The following is a 22,360-nucleotide window of genomic DNA, read 5'->3' on the forward strand; positions in this document are numbered from 1 at the left end:
CCTCTCCACACAGTCCCCGTTAATGTGTATGGGCTGAGGGTCAGATCTGTTCCTCCTGAAGTCCACTATTATTTCTTTAGTCTTAGTAGTGTTGAGGACCTGGTTGTTGATGCTGCACCATGATGACAGTTTTTTGACCTCATCCCTGTACGCAGATTCATCTCCCCCTGAGATGAGCCCGACCACTGTCGTGTCGTCTGCGTACTTCACGATGGAGTTGCCTGGGTGAGCTAGGGTGCAGTCGTGTATAGAGAGTATTACACAAGCAAGCTTAGATTTCATTTGGAAGGAGACATCATCGCACTACACTGACATCTTGGTCCTAATAATGCTCTTCAAAATTACCTGATTAAAACTTAATTTAATGGCCAACACCAAAAACCCTGAGTCAGCATAAAAAACACAATATTTACATTATACCAGATCACAAATAACATGGCTTTTCCAGCTTAAAAAGTTAACTAAGTAAATACTAGGGTTCAGAGTCATCAAGTTCCTGAAGACTGTGGAATTGCTCCTTGTAAAGAAACTGTTAAAAAATTCTTAGACTCAAGACATTTCCTTTGAATTTCTCCTCAAAGATAAGACTTGATTTTTGTTGAGACAAACGTTATTTGCAAATCAAATAAAGTATGGCTTTTGTCCATTTGGACAAATTTTTCCTCTTTCTCTGCATTTTTTAATTCAAATTTCAGTTGCTCTAATAGGTCAGGGGAACACTGAAACAAATTTACAACCCTTTAAAGCCATTAAGGACAAAAATGTCCACTTCCATAAGACTGCTATAGAAACTTAAGAGATTTTAATTTTTTTCTGTTTTTTTTTCTTTGCACAAATCTTTTAAACAACTTCAGCTGCGCTAAGAACTACCAAACATTCAATCCTTTTCAGGATTTTAACCCTAAAAGCCAGTTTGAATTAAGTCAATGTTGAAAAAAATGTAAAAATCTTTCTTAAACCAAATGTTGGATGGCTTGGGCATTATTTCTCAGTCCAGCTTGGATATGTCAAAGATTAGCCGAAATATTGACTTTGATGCTTTTTTAGTTTTTGTCTAGCGTCCGATTTAAAATTTACTACCCTTTTAAGTCATTAAGGATAAAAACGTACACTTACAAAAACAGCAATAAAATAGTATACATTCATATTTTTTTCTGCTTCTTTTGGTCAAATCTTTTGATCAACTTCAGTTCTAATAAAAAACACCAACTATTGAAGAATTTTCAGGATTGTAACCCTCTAAATGCCAGTTTGATTACAGGATGGTCATATTTTTCTAAAAAAAAACCCCACACAAAACAGTAATTATTTTCCAGATAACTAATGTTGTTTTTGTTTAAATCAGTCAGGGGTGTGTCCAACACTAGCCAAAATATTGACTTTGATGCATTTTTAGTTTTTGTGTAGCATCCGATTAAAAATTTTGACCCTTACGAGTCATTAAGGGTGTCAAGTGACTCGAAAGGGTCAAAATTTTTAATTGGATGCTAGACAAAAAATAAAAAAGCATCAAAGTCAATATTTTGGCTAATCATTGACATATCCAAACTGGATTGAGAAATAATGCCCCAGCCATCCAACAATTGGTTTAAGGAAGATATCACATTTTTTTCACTTTAATTTTCATAGAAAACAACATTGACTTTAAGTAATTAAACTGGTATTTAAAGGGTTAAAATCCTCAAAATGATTGAATGTTTGGTAGTTTTGCGCACAGCTAAAGTTGTTTAAGATATTTATGCAAAAAAAAAAAAAAGCAGAAAAAATATTAATCTGTTAAGTTTTTGTAGCAGTTGTTTGGAAGTGGACATTTTTTTCCTTAATGGCTTTAAAGGGTAGTTAATTAAAGTGATGCCTGAGGGTTACACAAGCACATGACATACCACAAAACAGGTGATTTATTTCAATCAACCTGGCCAAGGCAAGCTCAATCACAAACATACATCGTAACCATGTGAAGTGTCACATGATCTTTTCTTTTGTCAGATTTTCATTACAGATCTTTTTTTTTCTCTTGTGTGAATCATCTTAAGATCTGTAAAAAGATCCTTTACTGCACCCAGAACAGCTAAGGCTTCTCCTCCAAGTGGAGTTTTGATTTTAGTCATACTTCCTAAGCTGTTAATTTTTTTCCCACATCAATAACAGTCAACACATTACTATCCTGAGTGGATTTTCATGTGTTTGGTCATATTTTCTTTATGGGCAAATCTTTTACCACAATGAGCACAGCTGAAGGGTTGCTCTCCTGTGTGAATTCTCATGTGACCTGTAAGGCTGTATTTTCTGTTAAATCTTTTACCACACTCAGAGCAGCCAAAGGGTTTCTCTTCTGTGTGAATTAACAGATGCTTGGTTAGACTACCATTATTGTTAAAACCTTTACCACAAAAGGAGCAGATGAATGGTTTCTCTCCTGTGTGAATGAACATATGATTGATTAAACTTCCATTATGGGTAAAACTTTTGCCACACTTGGAGCAGCTAAAGGGTTTCTCTCCAGTGTGAATTCTCATATGATCAGTGAGATGACATTTTCGAAAAAAATTTTGACTACACACAGTGCAGCTGAATGGTTTCTCTCCTGTGTGAATCCTCATATGAACTGTATAGTGATACTTTTGGCTAAATCTTTTACCACAGAAAGAGCAGACAAAGGGTTTCTCTCCTGAGTGGATTCTTACATGTGTAGTCAGGTAACATTTCTCGGTAAATTTTTGACCACACTCAGAGCAAGTGAAGGGTTTCTCCTCTAAGTGGATTTTCATGTGTTTGGTCATATTTCTTTGCTGGGTAAATAATTTACCACATTGTGAGCAGCTGAAGGGTTTCTCTTTTGTGTGAATTCTCACATGATCTGTAAGTTGACATTTCTTCTTGAATCTTTTACCACACTCAGTGCAGCAATGTGAATTATTTACATTCTTTGTTCTCTCATTTTTTATGTCGTTGACTGAGCTTGAATCAGACTGCTGTTCTGTTGTCCCCCTCCAATCAGCACTGTCATCAGTGTCAGCTCCAGAGTAGTCTTCAATCTTGAACTCAGTCTCTGGTTCTAAATTTATCTCTATATCAAAGTACCTGGCTGTTTCTGGCTTATTATGCTCCTCTTGATCAGCTCTTGTTTCCGTCTGCTCAGGTTGAAACTGTGAGGACTGAGGTATCTCCCCATCATATTCACCTTTCACAGGGACAGGGAAAAATGTGAATTTAATGATATCACCCTCCTCTGGCTCTTGAAGCTGCTCTCCCTCCTGACTGCTCCACACTTCTTCTGGTTCCTCTTTAATCTGTATAAGGTTGGTAAACTGGTTCTGACTGGAGCTCCTCTCCTGCTGCTTGGAGGAAACCTCTTCTTTACGTGATAAAACGACCTCCATGGGAAAAACTAAAATATAAAGCACATATTAAGGGAAACTGATCAAAACAAAAACAAAACTTGGAATAGTGATACACGACATCAACTGTTTTCCAAATGGGAACAAAACCATGTCAGGACAAAGTACAAGAAGGTCGGGTCTAAACTATACTCTAAACTTTCAAATCTTACATAGTTCCTTTAAGCTCACTGGTAATAGATCAATGCAGAAGTAAGTGGATGTTTTCTATCAAAGAAAGATTCTCTGTTGCCCTCTCTTGACTACAGCCTTGGTGTTCACAGCAAATTAACGTACATTCCCAAATACTTCTATGTAGTGACAATTTAATCATTTTCATGGTGTGTGATGCACTCATTGGCTGTCTGTGTTACAACTATTATCAAACCAGGAAATAACAACTGGTTAAGTCCTTCCATTGTCTGACACTGTGGTCTGGACCTTGAAGGAAAGAGGGCAGAGTTCTGTTATTGGGAAATCTGACCAGGTAACTTTCCTCCTGAATGCTCCTGCAAGCATCACTGGCACAGTCTAAAAAAATATTCTATTTTGGTGTTGAAGTGCTCCTTCCTAGTTTAATCTCCATTTTCATTTCACCCTAAATCCGGCCCATGGTACAGTTACACCTGGCCTGCATGATCATATCCTGTTCTTATTATAACTGGCCCTAAAATACAAGGTCTGCAGATTTCCTCCAGTATAAAAATGTAAAATTAGCCAAGACATCAAATATTCGTACGTCATAAAAATGTGGAAAAAAAAGAATAAAAATAACTAGAAAAAAAGAAACGTGGTAAATTCATTTGTTTTCATTTCATATTTTCAATTTTGCATAACACAATTATGACTTATATCTATTATTTGGACTTTTATCTTAAGTTTTGACCTTTTACATTTATTATTTTGACTTTTTCTCCCATATTTTGACCTTTTATATTATTATTTTGCCTTTTTATTCCATATTTTGACCATTTATATTTATTATTTGGACTTTTTATCCTATATACTGACCTTTTACACTTACTATTTTGAATTTTTATCCCACATACTGACCTTTAACATTAATTATTTGAACTTTTAGCTAATATTTAGGCTTTTTCAGTTTACTATTTCAATTTTTTAATTTTATATTTTGACTTTGTCAATTACTTATTTTGACTTTTGTCCAATATTTTGGCTTTTTCTATTTATTATTGACTTTTTATCCCATTTTTGACATTTTAGGTTTACAATTTTAAATTTCAAGTCCTTTTTTGGCCTTAAAATTATGATTGTAACTTTCTGTTATATATTTTCCTTTTAAAGGCATTATCCTTACATCTAATTTTGTGTTTTGACCTTTTGCACTAATAGGTTTGACTTTTATCTTAGATTTTGAGCCTTTTAAGCAATTATTTTGACTTTTTAAATCTTGAAATCATTTATCACCAGTGCTAGTTTCTTTTCCCACAATTTTTACTGGTGAAAATTAGGTTGACAGTTTGTTTTAATGTGGATCCTGTTAGGCCCTCCGGTTAGACCTTAGTTCAGAATCCGGCCCCTTCTGTGATTGAGTTTGACACCCCTAATTTAGACAGATTTTTAAAGACTGTGTCAGGTAATCCACCAGCAACCTAGCAGTTTATAATCGCTTACTTGCTTTTACCAGCTATAACAATAAAATACTGACTACATATGTGCATCAGTTATTGCAGCGCAATATCACAGGATATTTTATTTTATTGTAATCCATTCTGAATAATGGAGAATGTACTCACATATTCCCTGCATCAACTCTGCAGATAGAGTTTTACTGATAGCCTAATTAATAGTCTGATAATTATTCTTGTTTCTAATAATAAGAAAAGTCATCATGAGGGTGATGGTTGCAAAGATTACTATGATTTTTGCTGATTTTGCTATTATTACAAGACAACTCTTTAAACACAGCAAATGTAACAATCATGCACAATTATTTATGAACAAGCTAATTTTTATGAAGCTGCAGCACCAGAAATTCTGCTCATAGTCCACGTTTAAAAAAAAAAACCTGTGTAAAATATGCCCGATGAACACTAAAACAATTATATCAAAAGAAGAAAAGAAAAAGAAACACTCTGTAAGTTTGAACTAAGGCAGAGTGAATAAATTTCTGTTTATTCTATTATAACTTATAAACAACATGTACTTCTCTATACTTTCCTGGTTATATTGTCATATATGAAATGTATGTAATATGACTGCAGGTGTTAGTGAGGGAATATCACACTTTTTCTTCAGTCTAGATCTTAAAAATTTAGTTTAACACAAAGCTGCAATCAGAGTAAAATGCATTTTTCGTAAAAGTTGGGGTTATAGTAGATGTATAGGTTGGTTTGGGGCTGTAATGGTGGGCCTAAAGTACACTATATTGCCAAAAGTATTCACTCACCCATCCAAATAATGTTAATCAGGTGTTCGCTTCCATGGCCACAGGTGTATAAAATCAAACACCTAGGCATGCAGACTGTTTCTACAAACATTTGTGAAAGAATGGCTCGCTCTCAAGAGCTCAGTGAATTCCAGCGTGGTACTGTGACAGGATGCCACCTGTGCAACAAGTCCAGTGGTGAAATTTCCTCACTCCTAAATATTCCAGTCAACTGTCAGTGATATTGTAACAAAGTGGAAGCGATTAGGAACAACAGCAACTCAGCCACAAAGTGGTGGGCCACGTAAAATGACAGAGGGGGGTCAGCGGATGCTGAGGCACATAGTGCGCAGAGGTCGCCAACTTTCTGCAGAGTCAATCACTACAGACCTCCAAACTTCATGTGGCCTTCAGATTAGCTCAAGAACAGTGTGTAGAGAGCTTTATGGAATGCGTTTCCATGGTCAGGCAGCTGCATCCAAGCCATACATCACCAATGCAATGCAAATCGTCAGATGCAGTGGTGTAAAGCACGCCGCCACTGGACTCTAGAGCAGTGGAGACGCGTTCTCTGAAGTGACAAATCATGCTTCTCCATATGGCAATCTGATGGATGAGTCTGGGTTTGGCGGTTACCAGGAGAACAGTACTTTTCTTACTGCATTGTGCCAAGTGTGAAGTTTGGTGGAGGGGGGATTATGGTGTGGGGTTGTTTTTCAGGAGCTGGGCTTGGGCCCTTAGTTCTGGTGAAAAGAACTCTGAATGCTTCAGCATACCAAGAGATTTTGGACAATTCCAATGTGCTTCTGGAAGAATAGTAAAAAATTCCCATAAACACACTCCTAAACCTTGTGGAAAGCCTTCCCAGAAGGGTAGAAGCTGTTATATAGAAGCTAACGTGTGCTACGTGAATGATACAAGCACGTCTCATTCTGATAAAATAAATGCATTTCACAAGTTTCCATACATTAGAGGCTAGTGTAAATATCGCACAAATATCAGCAAAATATCTTTATTTCCACATAACAAAGTGATTTTCTCACTAGGAGCTAGCTGCGGCTAACTCTGTGCTGTATAGACGTGAAGGTTAGCTAAAGGATCTGCTCTCTGAAACATTTACAAGTTTAGAGAAGAAGAAAGAAAACAAACCTGAAAGATCCTGAAACCCGGACATTTAAAAATACCCGGAGTCAGAGAAGGGAAAAGAAATCCAGCTCCGAACACTTCAGCAAGATTACTCTGCTCGAGAGGATGCTAAATCATCAAAGGGAAAACGCCTTAAAAACCCGGAAACAAAAACACCACTTCCTGTCCACTCATATGGCCTTCAGAATAAAACCTGAATTACAAGTGTTTCACCCTGAACGCACGTTTGCATTTTAATCTAAATCACCCATTCAGTCTTTTAACACCACATTTGTTATCATGATGGAGCCGTTGGCTAACACACGTTAGCTAAATGCTTAGCTCTCTGAAACATTTGCAGTATAAAGGTTTGGAGAGGAAGAAAGAAAACAAACACGAAACAACCTGAAACCCGGACATTTTACAAACATCCAAGAATCAAAGACGGAAGATATATTTCATCTCTGAACACTTTGGAAGGATTAATTTGCTCTTATGTTTTAGGTTTGATTGTACAATCACGGGAAAAAAATCTTAAGACCCGGAAACAAAAACATAATTTTCTCTACACTCATCTGGCCTTCACAATAAAAGTACAGCTTCAAATGTCTGTCCCTGACTAAACTAAACCTGATTAAACCAACAAAGTCATTACAAAAAAATCCAACTTATGGATTGAAAACAGAAAACAACAACTCCACCAACAAACAGAAAGTATTTGATTAATGTATGCAGACAAGACTGAAAACCCCTCCTTTGGTCAGAGATGGACACAAGTCATTTATATCAGGTCCAAGACTTTTATGGTTTAACCAAATAAAAACATAAATGGGTGACACCTAAATTAATGTTAATGTAGCAGTATTGATGTATAATACTTACTGTAAGAATCTCACTACATAATTGGGTTATTCTTAAATGGGTCCAGTGGTGGGTAGAGTACACAGCTACAGTACTCAAATAAAAGTACTGTTACTTAACAATAATAATTACTCAAGTAGAAGTAAAAGTACTCATAAAAATAAGTACTTGAGTAAGAGTAAAAAGTACCTTGTTAAAAGACTACTCAAGTAGTAAGTAACTTCATTTTGTGCAATTTATTAAAACATATTGCATTGCGACATATTACTCACGGGTAGTAATGTAAATGGCAGATTGTCATAAATAAAGTAGCATAACTTGCCAAAAGTAAAAGAAATAAAAAAAAACTTAACTTAATACATAAAGCAGCAGTCAAGTTATGTTTGTTAATCACAATTATGGAATGAAAAATTCAATATAATGAGAAAAACAGACTATTTCTCTCATAATAGTTATCTTATTTAAACATGATGATTTTAATCTCACATACATGAATTTTGTACCTTGCTGTTCTTACTTTTTAATCACATACTTATTTTATCATGTGAAAGTGATTTTAGGCTCATATTTAAGAAATTATTCTTATGAACTGGCCTCATTTCTTGCATGGTTACATGTCAATAATAAACCTGCTGTCAAAACTGACCTCTAGCTGCCTTTTATAAGTAACAATGTAATTCTATTCATGCAATCATTTTCGCATTTAACATTGAATAACTGAACGTAAAGCATGGCAGCTACAGAACTATCCTAAGGCTGCTCATGTCATGCCATTACTGCATATTTCTGCATCCTTTTATCCCATCCACATGATGAAGAATCTTCCAATCCCTTTACTGTACCTGTAGGAGATGAGCCCAGACTGAGGAAACGCCGTTTTCTCCTCTTCACAGCTCATGATTCATCACTCATTCTATTCTCACATCACTGATCTGCTTAAAGCATAAAAGTTTGAAATGCAGCTGCAAACCTCCTTACAGTATGGTGGAGTGGTAGGGCCACTAAACCTGAAGTTTGTTGTCATTTAGGTGCAGTCCAGTGGGAGAAAAGCAGACTCTGAAACAGCTCAAAACCAAGAATATAACATCAAAGAACAAAGTCAAAACAAGTCATAATTGGGAAACAGTTGTACCTTATATTAATCATATCTGACCTATCGAACACAGCAGATATAATGCATTACACAAGCAAGCTTAGATTTCAGTTGGAAGGAGTGATTATCACATTACAGTGACATCTTGTTACTAATAATGCTCTCCAAAACTACCTGATTAAAACTTAATTTAATGGTCAACACCAAAAACCCTGAGTCAGGATAAAAACACAATATTTACAGTAAACCAGAGCACAAATAACATGGCTTTTCCAGTTTAAAAGGTTAACTAAGTAAATACTAGGGTCCAGAGTCTCCTCTCCTCAAAGATAAGACTTGATTTTTGTTCAAACGTTATTTGCAAATCAAATGAGGCTCTTAGAAAGCTCTACCAGTACCCCATTTTAAGATAATTTACATTAAGAAATGCTTGGAAATAAACAAAAGCAAATACATTTAGGGGTAGAGCAAGGAAAGACTCGCCCACAAAGAACAAAGAAAGAGTCATGACTGAATGTTCTTTTTGAATTATAGTTGGCAGAACAGATATATTTTATCAATACAGACATTTCAGTCCATGTCAGACTGATGTAGCCGATTACTGATTAAAGGCTCATCATATGATGATAGAACTATCAGCTCGTGAAGAGACTTCTGCACATGGGTGTGTGTTTTAAATCACTTTATAGGTTGTTCACTTTTTAAGTAATGCTTTTATTTTTCTCTTTTCTTGGATCAACTAATCACAGCTTACACAAGCATGTGACGTACTAGCAAATGAGTCAACCCAGCCTCCTCACTTAGATAAAAGTTTGTCCTCTCTTTGAAACACATTTCCAAAGCCTTCCCACCAAAACAGGTCATTTATTTCAATCAACCTGACCAAGGCAAGCTCAATCACAAACATTGCGTCATAATCATGTGAAGTGTCACATGATCTTTTCTTTTAGCAAATTTTCATTATAGATCATTTTTTTTCTCTTGTGTGAATCATCTTAAGATCTGTAAAAAGATCCTTTACTGCACCCAGAACAGCTTAAAGGCTTCTCCTCCAAGTAGAGTTTTGATCTTAGTCATACTTCCTAAGCTGTTAATTTTTTTTTGCACATCCATAACAGTCAACACATTTCTATCCTGAGTGGATTTTCATGTGTTTGGTCATATTTTCTTTATGGGCAAATCTTTTACCACAATGAGCACAGCTGAAGGGTTGCTCTCCTGTGTGAACTCTCATATGACCTGTAAGGCTGTATTTTTTGTTAAATCTTTTACCACACTCAGAGCAGCCAAAGGGTTTCTCTCCTGTGTGAATTAACAGATGCTTGGTTAGACTACCATTATTGTTAAAACCTTTACCACAAAAGGAGCAGATGAATGGTTTCTCTCCTGTGTGAACAAACAAATGATTGATTAAACTGCCATTATGGGTAAAACTTTTGCCGCACTCAGAGCAGCTAAAGGGTTTCTCTCCAGTGTGAATTCTCATATGATCGGTGAGATGACATTTTTGGTTGAATCTTTTACCACACTCAGAGCAGCCAAAGGGTTTCTCTCCCGAGTGGATTCTTGAATGTTGGGTCAGATCACATTTTCGAGTAAACTTTTGACTACACACAGTGCAACCAAATGGTTTCTCTCCTGTGTGAATCCTCATATGAACTGTATAGCAATATTTTTGGCTAAATCTTTTACCACAGAAAGAGCAGATGAAGGGTTTCTCTCCTGAGTGGATTCTTATATGTGAAGTCAGGTAACATTTCTCAGTAAATTTTTGACCACACTCAGAGCAAGTGAAGGGTTTCTCCTCTAAGTGGATTTTCATGTGTTTGGTCATATTTCTTTGCTGGGTAAATAATTTACCACATTGTGAGCAGCTGAAGGGTTTCTCTTTTGTGTGAATTCTCACATGATCTGTAAGATGACATTTCTTCTTGAATCTTTTACCACACTCAGTGCAGCAATGTGAATTATTTACATTCTTTGTTCTCTCATTTTTTATGTCGTTGACTGAGCTTGAATCAGACTGCTGTTCTGTTGTCCCCCTCCAATCAGCGCTGTCATCAGTGTCAGCTCCAGAGTAGTCTTCAATCTTGAACTCAGTCTCTGCTTCTAAATTGATATTTGTATCAAAGTACCTGGCTGTTTCTGGCTTATTATGCTCCTCTTGATCAACTTTTGTTTCCATCTGCTCAGGTTGAAACTGTGAGGACTGAGGTATCTCCCCATCATCTTCACCTTTCACAGGGACAGGGAAAAAAGTGAACTTGATGATATCACCCTCCTCTGGCTCTTGAAACTGCTCTCCCTCCTGACTGCTCCACAGTTCCTCTGGTTCCTCTTTTATCTGTATAAGGTCGGTTAACTGGTTCAGACTGGAGCTCCTCTCCTGCTGCTCGGAAGAAACCTCTTCTTTATCTGATAAAACGACCTCCATGGGAAAAACTAAAATATAAACCACATAGGGAAACTGATCAAAACAAAAACAAAACTTGGAATAGTGATATACGACATCAGTTGTTTTCCAAACGGGAACAAAACTATGTCAGGACAAAATACAAGAAGGCCGGGTCTAAACTGTACTCTAAACTTTCAAATCTTAAATAGTTCCTTTAAGCTCACTGGTAATAGAGCAATGCAGAAGAAAGTGGATGTCAGGCTCTAAACTTTCTGTTCAAATCTCAAAATGACTCTAACTATCAGAGATGAAAGAAGAGAAGCTGATGAAACAGAGGTCAATGATGAGCAGAAAATAGCATCTGTACCAGCTCCGAAAGTATGGTCAACCATGAAGTAAAGTGAAGTAAAAATGATTAAGGAACAAAGTGTTTTAAATCATCTTCTGCTGCATTGATATAAGATTCATTTTTCAACTTTCAGAGTTGGAAAATGTAGCAAAAATGTGAATTTTGTGAATTTTCAACCTTTTAAATCATAATTTAGTCTTTTTTCCTCTTTTCTATTTTTAAAAAAATCTATTTTTGTTCACCAGGCACATTTTTCAACCAATCCTGGGGGCAGTTGCTTACTCCCCATGTGAGGTCACCAGGGTAAAATCTGAGAACAGCTTGTTTCACACATTTTCTGAAAGATGGAGAAAGAGAGGGGGGAAGGGAATAATTTCTCTGGTACTTGAGAGGATTGCGAACAGGCCAGGGGCACATAGTGCCGTTAGAAAAGCCTGAAAAAATGATTTTTGCACAACATGTCCCTTTAAGGTTTATCATCAATGTTCATGCCCAGATATTTCTAAACCAGGAAATAACAACTGGTTAAGTCCTTCCATTGTCTGACACCATGGTCTGGACCTTGGAAGAAAGAGAGCAGAGTTCTGTTATTGGGAAATCTGACCAGGTAACTTTCCTCCTGAATGCTCCTGCAGGCATCACTGGCACAGTCTAAAAAATATTCTATTTTGTGTTAAAGTGCACCTTTCTAGTTTAATCTCCATTTAATTTTAATTAAAAAACAAATAAATATTTCATTTACACAGGTTTTAAAGACTGTGTCAGGTAGTCCACCAGCTACCTAGCAGTTTATAATCGCTAACTTGCTTTTACCAGCTATAACAATAAAGTACTGACTACATGTGTGCATCAATTATTGTAGTGCAATATCACAGGATATTTTATTTTATTGTAATCCATTCTGAATAATGGAGAATTTTACCAACATATTTCCTGCATCAACTCTGCAGATAGAGTTTTGTTGATACACTAATTAATAGTCTAACTATTTTTGTTTCAAATAATAAAAAAAGTCATCATGAGTGATGATTGCAAAGATTATTTAGATTATTGCTGATTTTGTTATTACTACAAGACAACTCTTTAAACACAGCAAATGTAACAATCATACAAATTATTCATAAACGAGCTAATTTTTATGAAGCTGCAGCAGCAGGAATTCTGCTCATAGTCCACATGTTTTAAAAACAAATTTCCCTGTGTAAAATATGCCTCATGAACACTAAAATAATTACATCAAAACAAGAAAAGAAAAGGAAACACTGGGTAACTTTGAGCTAAGGCAGAGTGAATAAATTTCTGTTTATTCTATTGTAACATGTAAACAACATGTACTTCCTGGTTATATTGTAATATGTGAAATGTATGTAATATGACTGCAGGTGTTAGAGAGGGAATATCACACTTTCTCTTCAGTTTGGATCTCAAAATTTTAGTCTAACTCAAAGCTGCAACCAGAGTAAAATGCAGTTTCATAAAAAGCTGGGGTTATAGTAGAAGTATAGGTTGGTTTAGGGCTGTAATGGTGGGCCTAAAGTAGTAGCATGTTATGGGGCATTGTTGAATTAATTCACATCATCAAATGTTTCACACCCACTCAATTTGTCATAAACTGTACTGAATCACATCTGAGGTTCAGAGAGGACTGCTGCACGACATCACAAACCCTGTTTAGTTCCTACAATAAAAGGACCTGGTTCACAGACAAACCAAGATAAGCGGCTAACGTGTGCTACGTCAATGATACAAGCACGTCTCATTCTGTTAAAATAAATGTATTTCACAAGTTTCCATACATTAGAGGCTAGTGTAAATACCGCACAAATATCAGCAAAATATCTTTATTTCCACATAACAAAGTGATTTTCTCACTAGGAGCTAGCTGTGGCTAATTCTGTGCTGTGTAGATGTGAAGGTTAGCTAAAGGATCTGCTCTCTGAAACATTTACAAGTTTAGAGAAGAAGAAAGAAAACAAACCTGAAAGATCCTGAAACCCGGACATTTAAAAATACCCGGAGTCAGAGAAGGGAAAAGAAATCCAGCTCCGAACACTTCAGCAAGATTACTCTGCTCGAGAGGATGCTAAATAATCAAAGGGAAAACGCCTTTAAGACCCGGAAACAAAAACACCACTTCCTGTCCACTCATTTGGCCTTCAGAATAAAAACTGAATTTCAAGTATTTCACTCTGACGGCACGTTTGCATTTTAATCTAAACCACCCACTCAGTCTTTTAACATCACATTTGTTTGATTTTTAGGAAATTTGACAGTGACACAGAGTCAGGTCAGACTCAGGGAGCTGGTTGATAAGTGACTAAACAAAATGTAATCCCTAAGGTTAAACGTTCAAACTGCTGTCAGATCAGTAATAATGGCAATGGACACAATGCATTTTTAGAAATTGGAGGTTAATAGGGATACTTTGTTCCTCTAATGTAAAGGTTTGATATCTTAACTACATCAATTATAATGTGACAGGCCTACATTTATTATACATTCTTTGTGATTTTAATGTTTTCTTTTCCTGGAAAAAGATAGACACACACATCGTTCATTTATGGTTATAATCATTTATGACATAGGAAAAGTTTTCTATGTGTGCAGAGGAAAATCAGAGTGGCAGTTTCACAAACAAGCAAAATCAACCTGAATGAGAGAACAGTGTTAGGGCAAGGTATTTGATCAAAGAACTAGAGATTTGAGAACATTTTGAGCACAGAGAAAATCTCAGAATTAGTGGGCAGTTTTGCACTTAAAGGCAGGTTTTAATGGAAAGTTTAAGAACAATCTCAGCCCAAAATCAGTAAGTCATGCTCTAAGTACATTGAAATGTGCTCTTGAGTTTTACGATGACTCCAGTGTTTTTTGTTTGTTTGTTTGTTTCTGTATTATAGTTCCTGTTTTAGTACTTGTCTTTTCTGTTCCATTGTTTAATCATCTTGTGCTTCCATCTCCTTGTGTTTTCAGCATGGTATCCCTTAAGTTTTACTTCTAGTGTTTTATCTTTAAATCTTATGTTCTTGCCTTTTCTTTGTAAACGTTCTCTTGTGAAGTTTTCCACATTTCCTGTTTTATTATGTAATTTTCATCCATACCGTGTGATTCTAGATGTCTTCCTGCCTCTGTTTCCCTTCACTTTGATTGCCCTTACTAGTTTCATCCCTTTGTCATACCTGTCTGGAATCAATCCTTGCTTGTTTAGTTTCTGTGTTATGTGTCTACTTTGCCAGTTCATTATATTCGTGCTCCTGAGATGGTGCAAGTTTTCTGTGTGCCTTTTCTGCCTTTGCTGGATTAGTTTGTGTTTGTGTTTGTTCAAGGATTTTTGTGTGTGGACTTTTTAAGCAAGTTTTTGTCCATGTTTGTTTCTTGGACTTTTGTTAATTTAATTGATTTTTGTGTCATTTGCACATGGGTATATTTGTTTGACATGTTTGCCATACCATCACTCTAACACATTATTAGTCAAGATCTAAATAGGATGTTTGCTGACCAAAGAATAAATCAATGAAGACATTCACTGGAGTGAAATCCTCCTCACAAATCCCACTGATTTATTATTCAACAGTCAAACTTCGTCTGAGGACTTTAGTTTATCTGGAGGTGTTTTTGCATGAATTGCTGACTGGAAACCTTGAACCCATCATTCAATCAGAGAAGGACACAAGACATTCTTTATAAATCCAAGTATAGTTTTTTTATGGTGAAGATGGATACCAACAAAAATGGTTAAATAGCCTTGACATAAACCAGTGTTAATTTAACAGATATCTGTTACTGCAACAGGAACAGTATTGCTTAAATCACCATATATTTTATATAAACTGTAAGAGTTTGAATATATCAATAGCGTAAAATAATTACCCTGGGTCCAAAATAATGTTAATGATGTCCTGTGAATAAAGACATCCCCTTTCCCCCAGTCTGTCGATCAAAATAATCTTACTTGGTATACTGTAATTTCAAAAATTATCAAGACTCTTTAAAGAAAGAGGAAGTTAAAACTGTACTCTTTGTTACAATATTTACAAAGATCCAACATTAATCCACCATGAGCACAGCACTGAATAACCTGGATCAAGGTTAAAGAAGTAAAGAATAAGGTGGAAACAACAATAACAAATACCAGTATATAAGCAGAATTTAAATCATTAAGTGGCTTCCTCTTAGCAAGACAAATGCAATGAAGCAAGTTTATTTTGGATTTTGACTGCTCTCGCCAACACACTTATGATTTTTCAGTTGCTCTCGCTGTATGAATCTTTGATCACAAGCAGTGCAACTTAATTGTTTCTTTGTTGTGTGGAGGAAAGTGTGCCTTCTTGCATCTCCACTTCTTGTGAATCTTTTACCGCAAAGCGAGCAACTGAAGGGTTTCTCCCCTGTGTGGACAAGGGCGTGTCTTCTTGCGTCTCCACCTCTTGCAAATCTTTTATGACAAATTGAGCAACTAAAGGATTGAGTCCCTGTATGGAGGGGCAAGTGTATCTTCAGATATCGTTGGTGAGAAAATCCTTTGCCACAAAATGAACAGCTAAATTTGTCCTTCCCTGTGTGGACACTCATGTGCTGCTTCAGATATCGCTGCTGAGAGAAACTTTTTCCACACACTGAACAGCTAAATGGTTTCTCCTCTGTGTGGACAGTCAAGTGTACTGTCAAATGTCCTTGACGAGAGAATCTTTTACCACAAACTGAACAACTGAATGGTTGCTCTCCTGTGTGGACAGTCAAATGTTCATTCAGATATCTCTGGTTAGAAAATCTCTTACCACAAATTGAACAGCTAAATGGTTCCTCCTCTGTGTGGATAGTTAAGTGGTCCTTCAGAGGCGCTTGCCGAGAAAAACTTTTACCACAAATTGAACAGCTAAAAGGTTTCTCCCCCATGTGGACACTTAGGTGTTGCTTAAGGTATCTCTGGTGAGAAAACTGTTTATGACAAACAGAACAACTGAATGGTTTCTCCTCTGTGTGGACAAAGAAGTGCTGCTTTAGGTACCTTTGTTGAGAAAATCTTTTCTGACAAACTGAGCAACTAAACCGTTTCTCCCCTGTGTGGACACTAAAGTGTTGCTTCAGAATTCCTTGCCGACGAAATCTTTTATGACAAACTGAGCAGCTAAACGGTTTCTCCCCTGTGTGGACAGTCAAATGTGACTTTAGATTCCGTTGTTTGGAAAATCTTTTTTGACAAACTGAGCAACTAAATTGTTTCTCTCCCAAATGGGTTCCCTTATGTTTCTGCATTGGTTGTTTCTGTCCAAAGCTTGGAGCACATTCAGAGGCCCTAACTGATGTGTCTCCAGGGTTACATTTCATATCACTTAAAGCTATGTCGTTGTTTTGCAAAGAATTTAAACCTTCCTGAGGCTCATCACTCTCCTCCCAATCAGCACTGTCATCAGTCTCAGATGCAGAAAGGTCTGTAGACTCATCAGGAGTAACTGGCTGTAAATTACTGCCTGGATTCAAGTCTCTGTCTGCTTCTGATTCCCCTGAGTCCTCTCCATCAGATTCTTGTTTCAAATGCTCTCTATCTCTGTCCTCCTCACTTTGGTCTTCATCAAACTGTGAGGGCTGAGGTTCCTCTCTATCCTCTTCTTCAATCTTCAAAGGGACAGGAGTAAATGTGAACACATTGATATCAGCCTTCCCTGCTGCCTGAAGCTGCAGCCTCTCCTGACTGATCCACAGTTCCTCCTGTTCCTCTTTAATATGTGCTGGTCCTGGTTGCCTCTCCTGGTTCAGCCTCTCCTGCTGCTCAGGGAGAACATCTTCTTTTATCACCATCAGCTGCTGGTAATCTGTGGAGAAAAATCAAACATATGACCTTCTGAAAAATGTAATTTATTCACACTAAATCCCCAATAGTGCTACTTGCAGCACAGTTGGATGTTTCACACACTTTAAAAATACATGGATGTTCAGAAATCATTTAAAAAGAAACCACTTTTGTTTCCACCGTTGCATTCAGACATTAAAAATGGGAGTTGGATGTGTGGCAAGTACAACATGAAATATTAATCATGCAAAATTTAATTTAGCCTCCTCAAAAGAAAAAAAAAATTAGCCTAAACAAGCATTAAAGTTACAAAACTGTGTGCTGTAGTAGGGGGCCTATAAAAATATAAGTATGAAGATATGGCCAAACATGCAGGAAAACTTTAATATTTCAATAATGCTGCACAGCTCATTATAGAATATTTTATATTGCAATAATATATTTATTGATGTTTAATGTTATGCTTTTTACTCCATCTGTTTAAAACTGATGAGTAGTCTGCGAGTTCCTAACACAGCCTTATAAATTCTTATTTTAGTCAAAAATGTTTTCTTTGTAGTGACATTTAGTATGATCAACCTGAATGCGTGAAGAAAGAAGCCAGACGTTATCAGATTAATGTAGCTGAGTAAAATGAAAACAGATCAGAGTTAGACATTAGATATAAAAACTTGCAAAAAGAAAACCTGATGGGGTTGAAATTATCAGCAAGACATTGGTATCTGCATATCTTTTTAGATTTTATTCTATAGCACATATGGACAGAAAAAAAGACAGAACCATACAATACAGACAGAAATACAATACATGCAGTGCATGTTAATTTGAAGTCAAATCACAATAACTAAAGATATATGAGATGAAGCCAAAGAAACTCATGTGGACTTGTCGAGTCGCCCTCCCATGAAGAAAACTGAATGAAGATATAAGCTTGAAAAGTGAATTATCAGTACCAGTACCTATATCAGCTGACAATATTGGCCATATGAAAAAATACATTGGTGAAATTTTAGTCTGGACCAGTGGTTCCCAACCTGGGGGCCGGGGACCCCTAGGGGGGGCACAAAAGATCTTGGGGTGGTGCGGGACCCTGTCTGCTCTGAGGTTCATTATTATCATTTCAAAAATTCTAACCCGGGGTTCAAAGACATTTAAAGCTTTTAAAGTCATCAAAATGTATTTTTTTCTTTTGAATTAACTTTTTAAACCTGACTTTTTTCTTGAAATTTGCATTTCTTTTTTCCTACAGTGGCCCTAATACACTGTCTTATTAATGGACAGTTTGAACATTTGTATTTTATTTTTTATTCAACCTTTATTTAACCAGATAAAAACCCATTGAGATAGAGATCTCTTTTACAAGGGTGGCCTGGCCAAGAGGTCAGTAGCACATGTCATAATAAATAATAGGCTACATATTCAGTAGAAATCACAATAACAATTTAAAAATACAAGCACTGTTCCAATGTCTCGCATTGTCTATCAATTAAGATAGAGCGAAAGTGTTTCAGTGAAATAAGTTCTGACATTTTCAAGTCAGACTGGAGAGTATTCCATGCCGATGGGGCAGCAAAACTGGATGCTCTTTTCCCCTGTTCAGTCCTGACACGAGGAACAAGCAGATGAATGATATCACTGGAGCGCAAGGCATAGCGGCTTTTGGTTCTTTGCAGAAGAGAACATAAATAAGAGATAGACTAGATCTTTGGTCAAGAACGAGCCTATATAAGTCTGTTATGTTGGGATTCTGTCACTGAAAACGTTTTCAAATGATGTGTACTTTTTCTGAGTGGGTACAACGGGGCATTAGCTTTCTTCTTCGATGCGAGGAAAAAGGAAAAAAGGTTGGGAACCACTGGTCTGGACCAACAGATCTGTATCAGCAGAAGTATTTTGCTTTATTTATCATCATTCCTCAAAACTTTTTAAAGACTGAGATTTGTTAATTTTTTCATCCTACAACTTTAAATTTTGTGTTTTAAAGTCTTACATTTTTCTGCTACTTCTTTTATTAATTTTCCAAGAAACATTGACTTTTTCCCACATTCATCACTTTTGCTACTGAGTTCGACACTTGCCAGCTTACACCTCCAGTTTTAAGTAACTTAACTATCAACCCTATTCAGCACACTTTTCTAAATTCTCATGTACATATCATTTAAGCATTATATTATTCTGATCATATTCATTATGCTGCCATGCAGGGCTGTTGCCCCTTAAAATTTTCTGTATTGTCATATATACTATAAGTAAAATGCCCATCCATTCCATTCTTTCCTTGATGCAAGGATCTCCTCATTTATGCTAACCTCTTCACTAAATCAGACAACATCCAGGTGTATACATACACAAACTCTAACCGCCATACTCTGGAGCTAACACCATGGTGCTGTTTCCCATACAAACGGCAGCGTAAAATTATTTTCTTTCACTTTTCCTTTAATCATTTTCAAAACATACTCAGCCATAACAACAGCCATTTTGAGGCATTAATAATAGAGAAAATAATCAGAGGTCTGCTCTGATGTCACTTTTAGTGACCTTCAATCTTTCAAATGTTCCATACTTTCTCTTGTCATTGTCTTGATTGTTTTTGATGTTCTGTAAACATGTGACATTATAATTCCTATTCAAACCAGCAAAAGCAGATGTCAGATATCCTTAACTTGCAGCTGCCCGAAACACTACTACCATCTCAATCAAAATAATCTGACATCAGATAAATAGCAGACTATAAACATCAAGTTGAAGCTCCTCTAATGCAGTGGTTCTCAACCTTTTCAGCCCACGACCCCAAAATAAAGGTGCCAGAAACCAGGGACCCCTACTGTACCTGCAGGCAGCTGGACACAGCCATGAACATGCAAAAATGGGCATAACAAATAGTCAAATGTAATTTAAAACAGGCAAAAAGGGGTAAAATTGGTGAATATCCATAATAATGGGTCAACAGAGACAACAATAGGCAGTAAGTAGCAAGAATTGGATTGGAAGTGGGAAAAACAGTCAAAAAAGTCTTGGAAACAGATTAGAAATGACAAAAATGGGTTAAAATGAGCAAAATATAGTAGCGAAAATTGATAAAAAATGGGTGGAAAATAATAGTGACAAAAATAGGTTTTATAAAAAAAAAACATTTTAAAAATATTCTTTGTTTTTTAAAGGCATCTGGCAACCCCCTCTGAGTGTCTCGTGACCCCAGATGGGGTCCCGACCCCAATGTTGAGAACCACTGCTCTAATGCACATCACTCCACATTTGTTACAGACCAATCTTTTGAAACACACTTGTCACAAAAGCGAAGGAGTTTTTTTTTTTTTTTTAGCATCTTTCCTCTAAATCAATCTTTGCATTCCTGTCAAAGCCAAAGATCGCTCTCGTCAGACTTCCTCACATATGGCTTTTCCAGAAGACTCGCTAACCACTCCTCCAAAATACCAGGGCAATACAAACAAAGCAACAGATTCAGAGTTTCCAAATTAGAAATTTTTAAACCCATCACTCCTCATTCGCTATGATCTGACCAATATCAGAAATGTTTGCTCACTTAATCACAAGTTGTTTCACAACTCCCGCTGCAAATTAATACTTACATATTTGCCTGGTTGCAGGAAATTCAGTAAATCAAGCTGTAACCTCTGGCATGCATAGGGTTTAAAAGCAGCATGCAATTTTGTTAAATAATCCTGATTTCAATTCCAGTTAAAACAACTGTGACTGTGATTTTGTCCATAATCGAGCAGCATTGTTAAAATTATTATATATATTTCAGAGCGTTTTATAATGGAGAAGAAAAGTGAGGAAAGGTAAAATGGAAAACGTCACACCAATGGGAGTTTCGCAAAATAACTAAAATCGATGAATGATTAAAACAATACTCGATTAACCGTTGGATGCTTACATTTTCCAGGAGTGACAACCCCAGACCCCAGACCCCCCTCTTATCAAATCTGCCCCACTATTAAAACCTCTTGTCGAATAGCCCTGATTCGCAGCCGAACCAGAGCATGAGGCTAACGGAAGCTACATAAACGATAATAGTTCCTAATTTGTCTAAAATGAATGCATTCCACGGCTGGGTCTAATTCATAACTACTATATAAGACAAACTATAAAATCCCCACTAAAGTATTCAAATAAATTCTGGGTCAAGGAAATTACTTTGTACCAGGAGCTAGCTGTGGCTAACACTGAACGTTAGCTAAAGGCTCAGCTCTCTGACACATCTACAGTAAACAATTTAGAGAAGAGAGATGACAAACCTGAAATATCCCGAAAGCCAGACATTTCATCAAATCCAGGGGTCGATTAGGGAAGAAAAAACGTCAACTTTGAACACGTTTGGAGGATAACTTTGCTTCTCCAGGAAGCTGGATCATAAAAACACGCTATCGAAACTTGGCAGCAAAAGACCCGGAAACAAAAACGACACTTCCTGTACATTTGTGTGGCCTTCACAATAAACATACTGTTTTAAATATCTGCCCCTAAATACACTTTATGAAAGCAGTTCACAACTGCTGTAGCCAGGATCCATCTCAGTCTCTTCCAACCACTAACATTTTCTTACTGAAATGTTCCAGTTAGGACCATAAATAAAACAGAACAATTAAATGAAAAAGAGAGAGGGGGAGAGAGAACATTTTAGTCGATTTGTTAACATTTTTGACAGTTCTGCAGAGATTTTGTGGAGTTATATCATAATCATGTGGAAAAACAGTTTTGTAAGCCCAAGAAAAAGTTAAATGCATGTACATATTGAGAAATGTTAAAATTTACCAATCATTCTGGTTAAACAGAGTGACATAAAATGCATGAATATTTGTCCACCAAGGGTATCAGTAATTTAAAGTTTTTAGCATTTTTGTCCCCAAAGCACACGCGTCTCACAGAAAATAGATCTGCCAATCACTTTTTGGTCCTCCTAGCCCACCAGTTTAGAACCTCTGCTTTATGAAATGAATATCAACGAAGACAACCTAT

At 36.5% G+C, this 22,360-nt stretch overlaps 4 protein-coding genes and 1 gene segment (V, D, J or C); 1 reads left to right on the forward strand and 4 right to left on the reverse strand.

The window, feature by feature from the left end:
* The window catches only part of LOC121523649, an 820,099-nt gene that overhangs the window by 133,471 nt on the left and 664,268 nt on the right, over positions 1–22,360 (forward strand).
* Positions 1–22,360, reverse strand: part of LOC121523651 (immunoglobulin kappa light chain-like) — an 813,481-nt gene that overhangs the window by 131,715 nt on the left and 659,406 nt on the right. The window lies entirely within an intron of this gene.
* LOC121523618 (oocyte zinc finger protein XlCOF6.1-like) lies at positions 1,929–7,026 on the reverse strand. The gene is made up of 2 exons (XM_041808557.1): positions 6,916–7,026; positions 1,929–3,388 (listed from the first exon to the last, which is right to left on the reverse strand). Exons 1-2 carry the CDS (start codon positions 6,938–6,940, stop codon positions 2,160–2,162), a joined length of 1,254 nt encoding a protein of 417 aa, XP_041664491.1. The 5' UTR covers positions 6,941–7,026; the 3' UTR covers positions 1,929–2,159.
* LOC121523602 (zinc finger protein 501-like) lies at positions 8,686–13,682 on the reverse strand. Its single transcript, XM_041808538.1, has 2 exons — positions 13,568–13,682; positions 8,686–11,287 (listed from the first exon to the last, which is right to left on the reverse strand). The coding sequence occupies exons 1-2, from the start codon at positions 13,590–13,592 to the stop codon at positions 9,975–9,977; spliced, it is 1,338 nt and encodes a 445-aa protein (XP_041664472.1). The 5' UTR covers positions 13,593–13,682; the 3' UTR covers positions 8,686–9,974.
* LOC121523558 (gastrula zinc finger protein XlCGF57.1-like) lies at positions 15,382–21,775 on the reverse strand. The gene is made up of 2 exons (XM_041808486.1): positions 21,640–21,775; positions 15,382–17,399 (listed from the first exon to the last, which is right to left on the reverse strand). The coding sequence occupies exons 1-2, from the start codon at positions 21,662–21,664 to the stop codon at positions 15,787–15,789; spliced, it is 1,638 nt and encodes a 545-aa protein (XP_041664420.1). The 5' UTR covers positions 21,665–21,775; the 3' UTR covers positions 15,382–15,786.

The sequence above is a fragment of the Cheilinus undulatus genome, linkage group 16, assembly GCF_018320785.1.
Source record: "Cheilinus undulatus linkage group 16, ASM1832078v1, whole genome shotgun sequence".
Lineage (NCBI taxonomy): Eukaryota > Metazoa > Chordata > Actinopteri > Labriformes > Labridae > Cheilinus > Cheilinus undulatus.

What these genes read in the sequence shown, in the direction of transcription:
- LOC121523618 (XM_041808557.1), bottom strand. Translation starts at nt 6,940, where the DNA reads ATGTCCGGGTTTCAGGATCTTTCAG. An exon ending in CGGGTTTCAGGATCTTTCAG is followed by an intron (nt 3,389 to 6,915) that starts GTTTGTTTTCTT and finishes TTTATATTTTAG; the next exon opens with TTTTTCCCATGGAGGTCGTT.
- LOC121523602 (XM_041808538.1), bottom strand. Translation starts at nt 13,592, where the DNA reads ATGTCCGGGTTTCAGGATCTTTCAG. An exon ending in CGGGTTTCAGGATCTTTCAG is followed by an intron (nt 11,288 to 13,567) that starts GTTTGTTTTCTT and finishes TTTATATTTTAG; the next exon opens with TTTTTCCCATGGAGGTCGTT.
- LOC121523558 (XM_041808486.1), bottom strand. Translation starts at nt 21,664, where the DNA reads ATGTCTGGCTTTCGGGATATTTCAG. An exon ending in TGGCTTTCGGGATATTTCAG is followed by an intron (nt 17,400 to 21,639) that starts GTTTGTCATCTC and finishes TTTTCTCCACAG; the next exon opens with ATTACCAGCAGCTGATGGTG.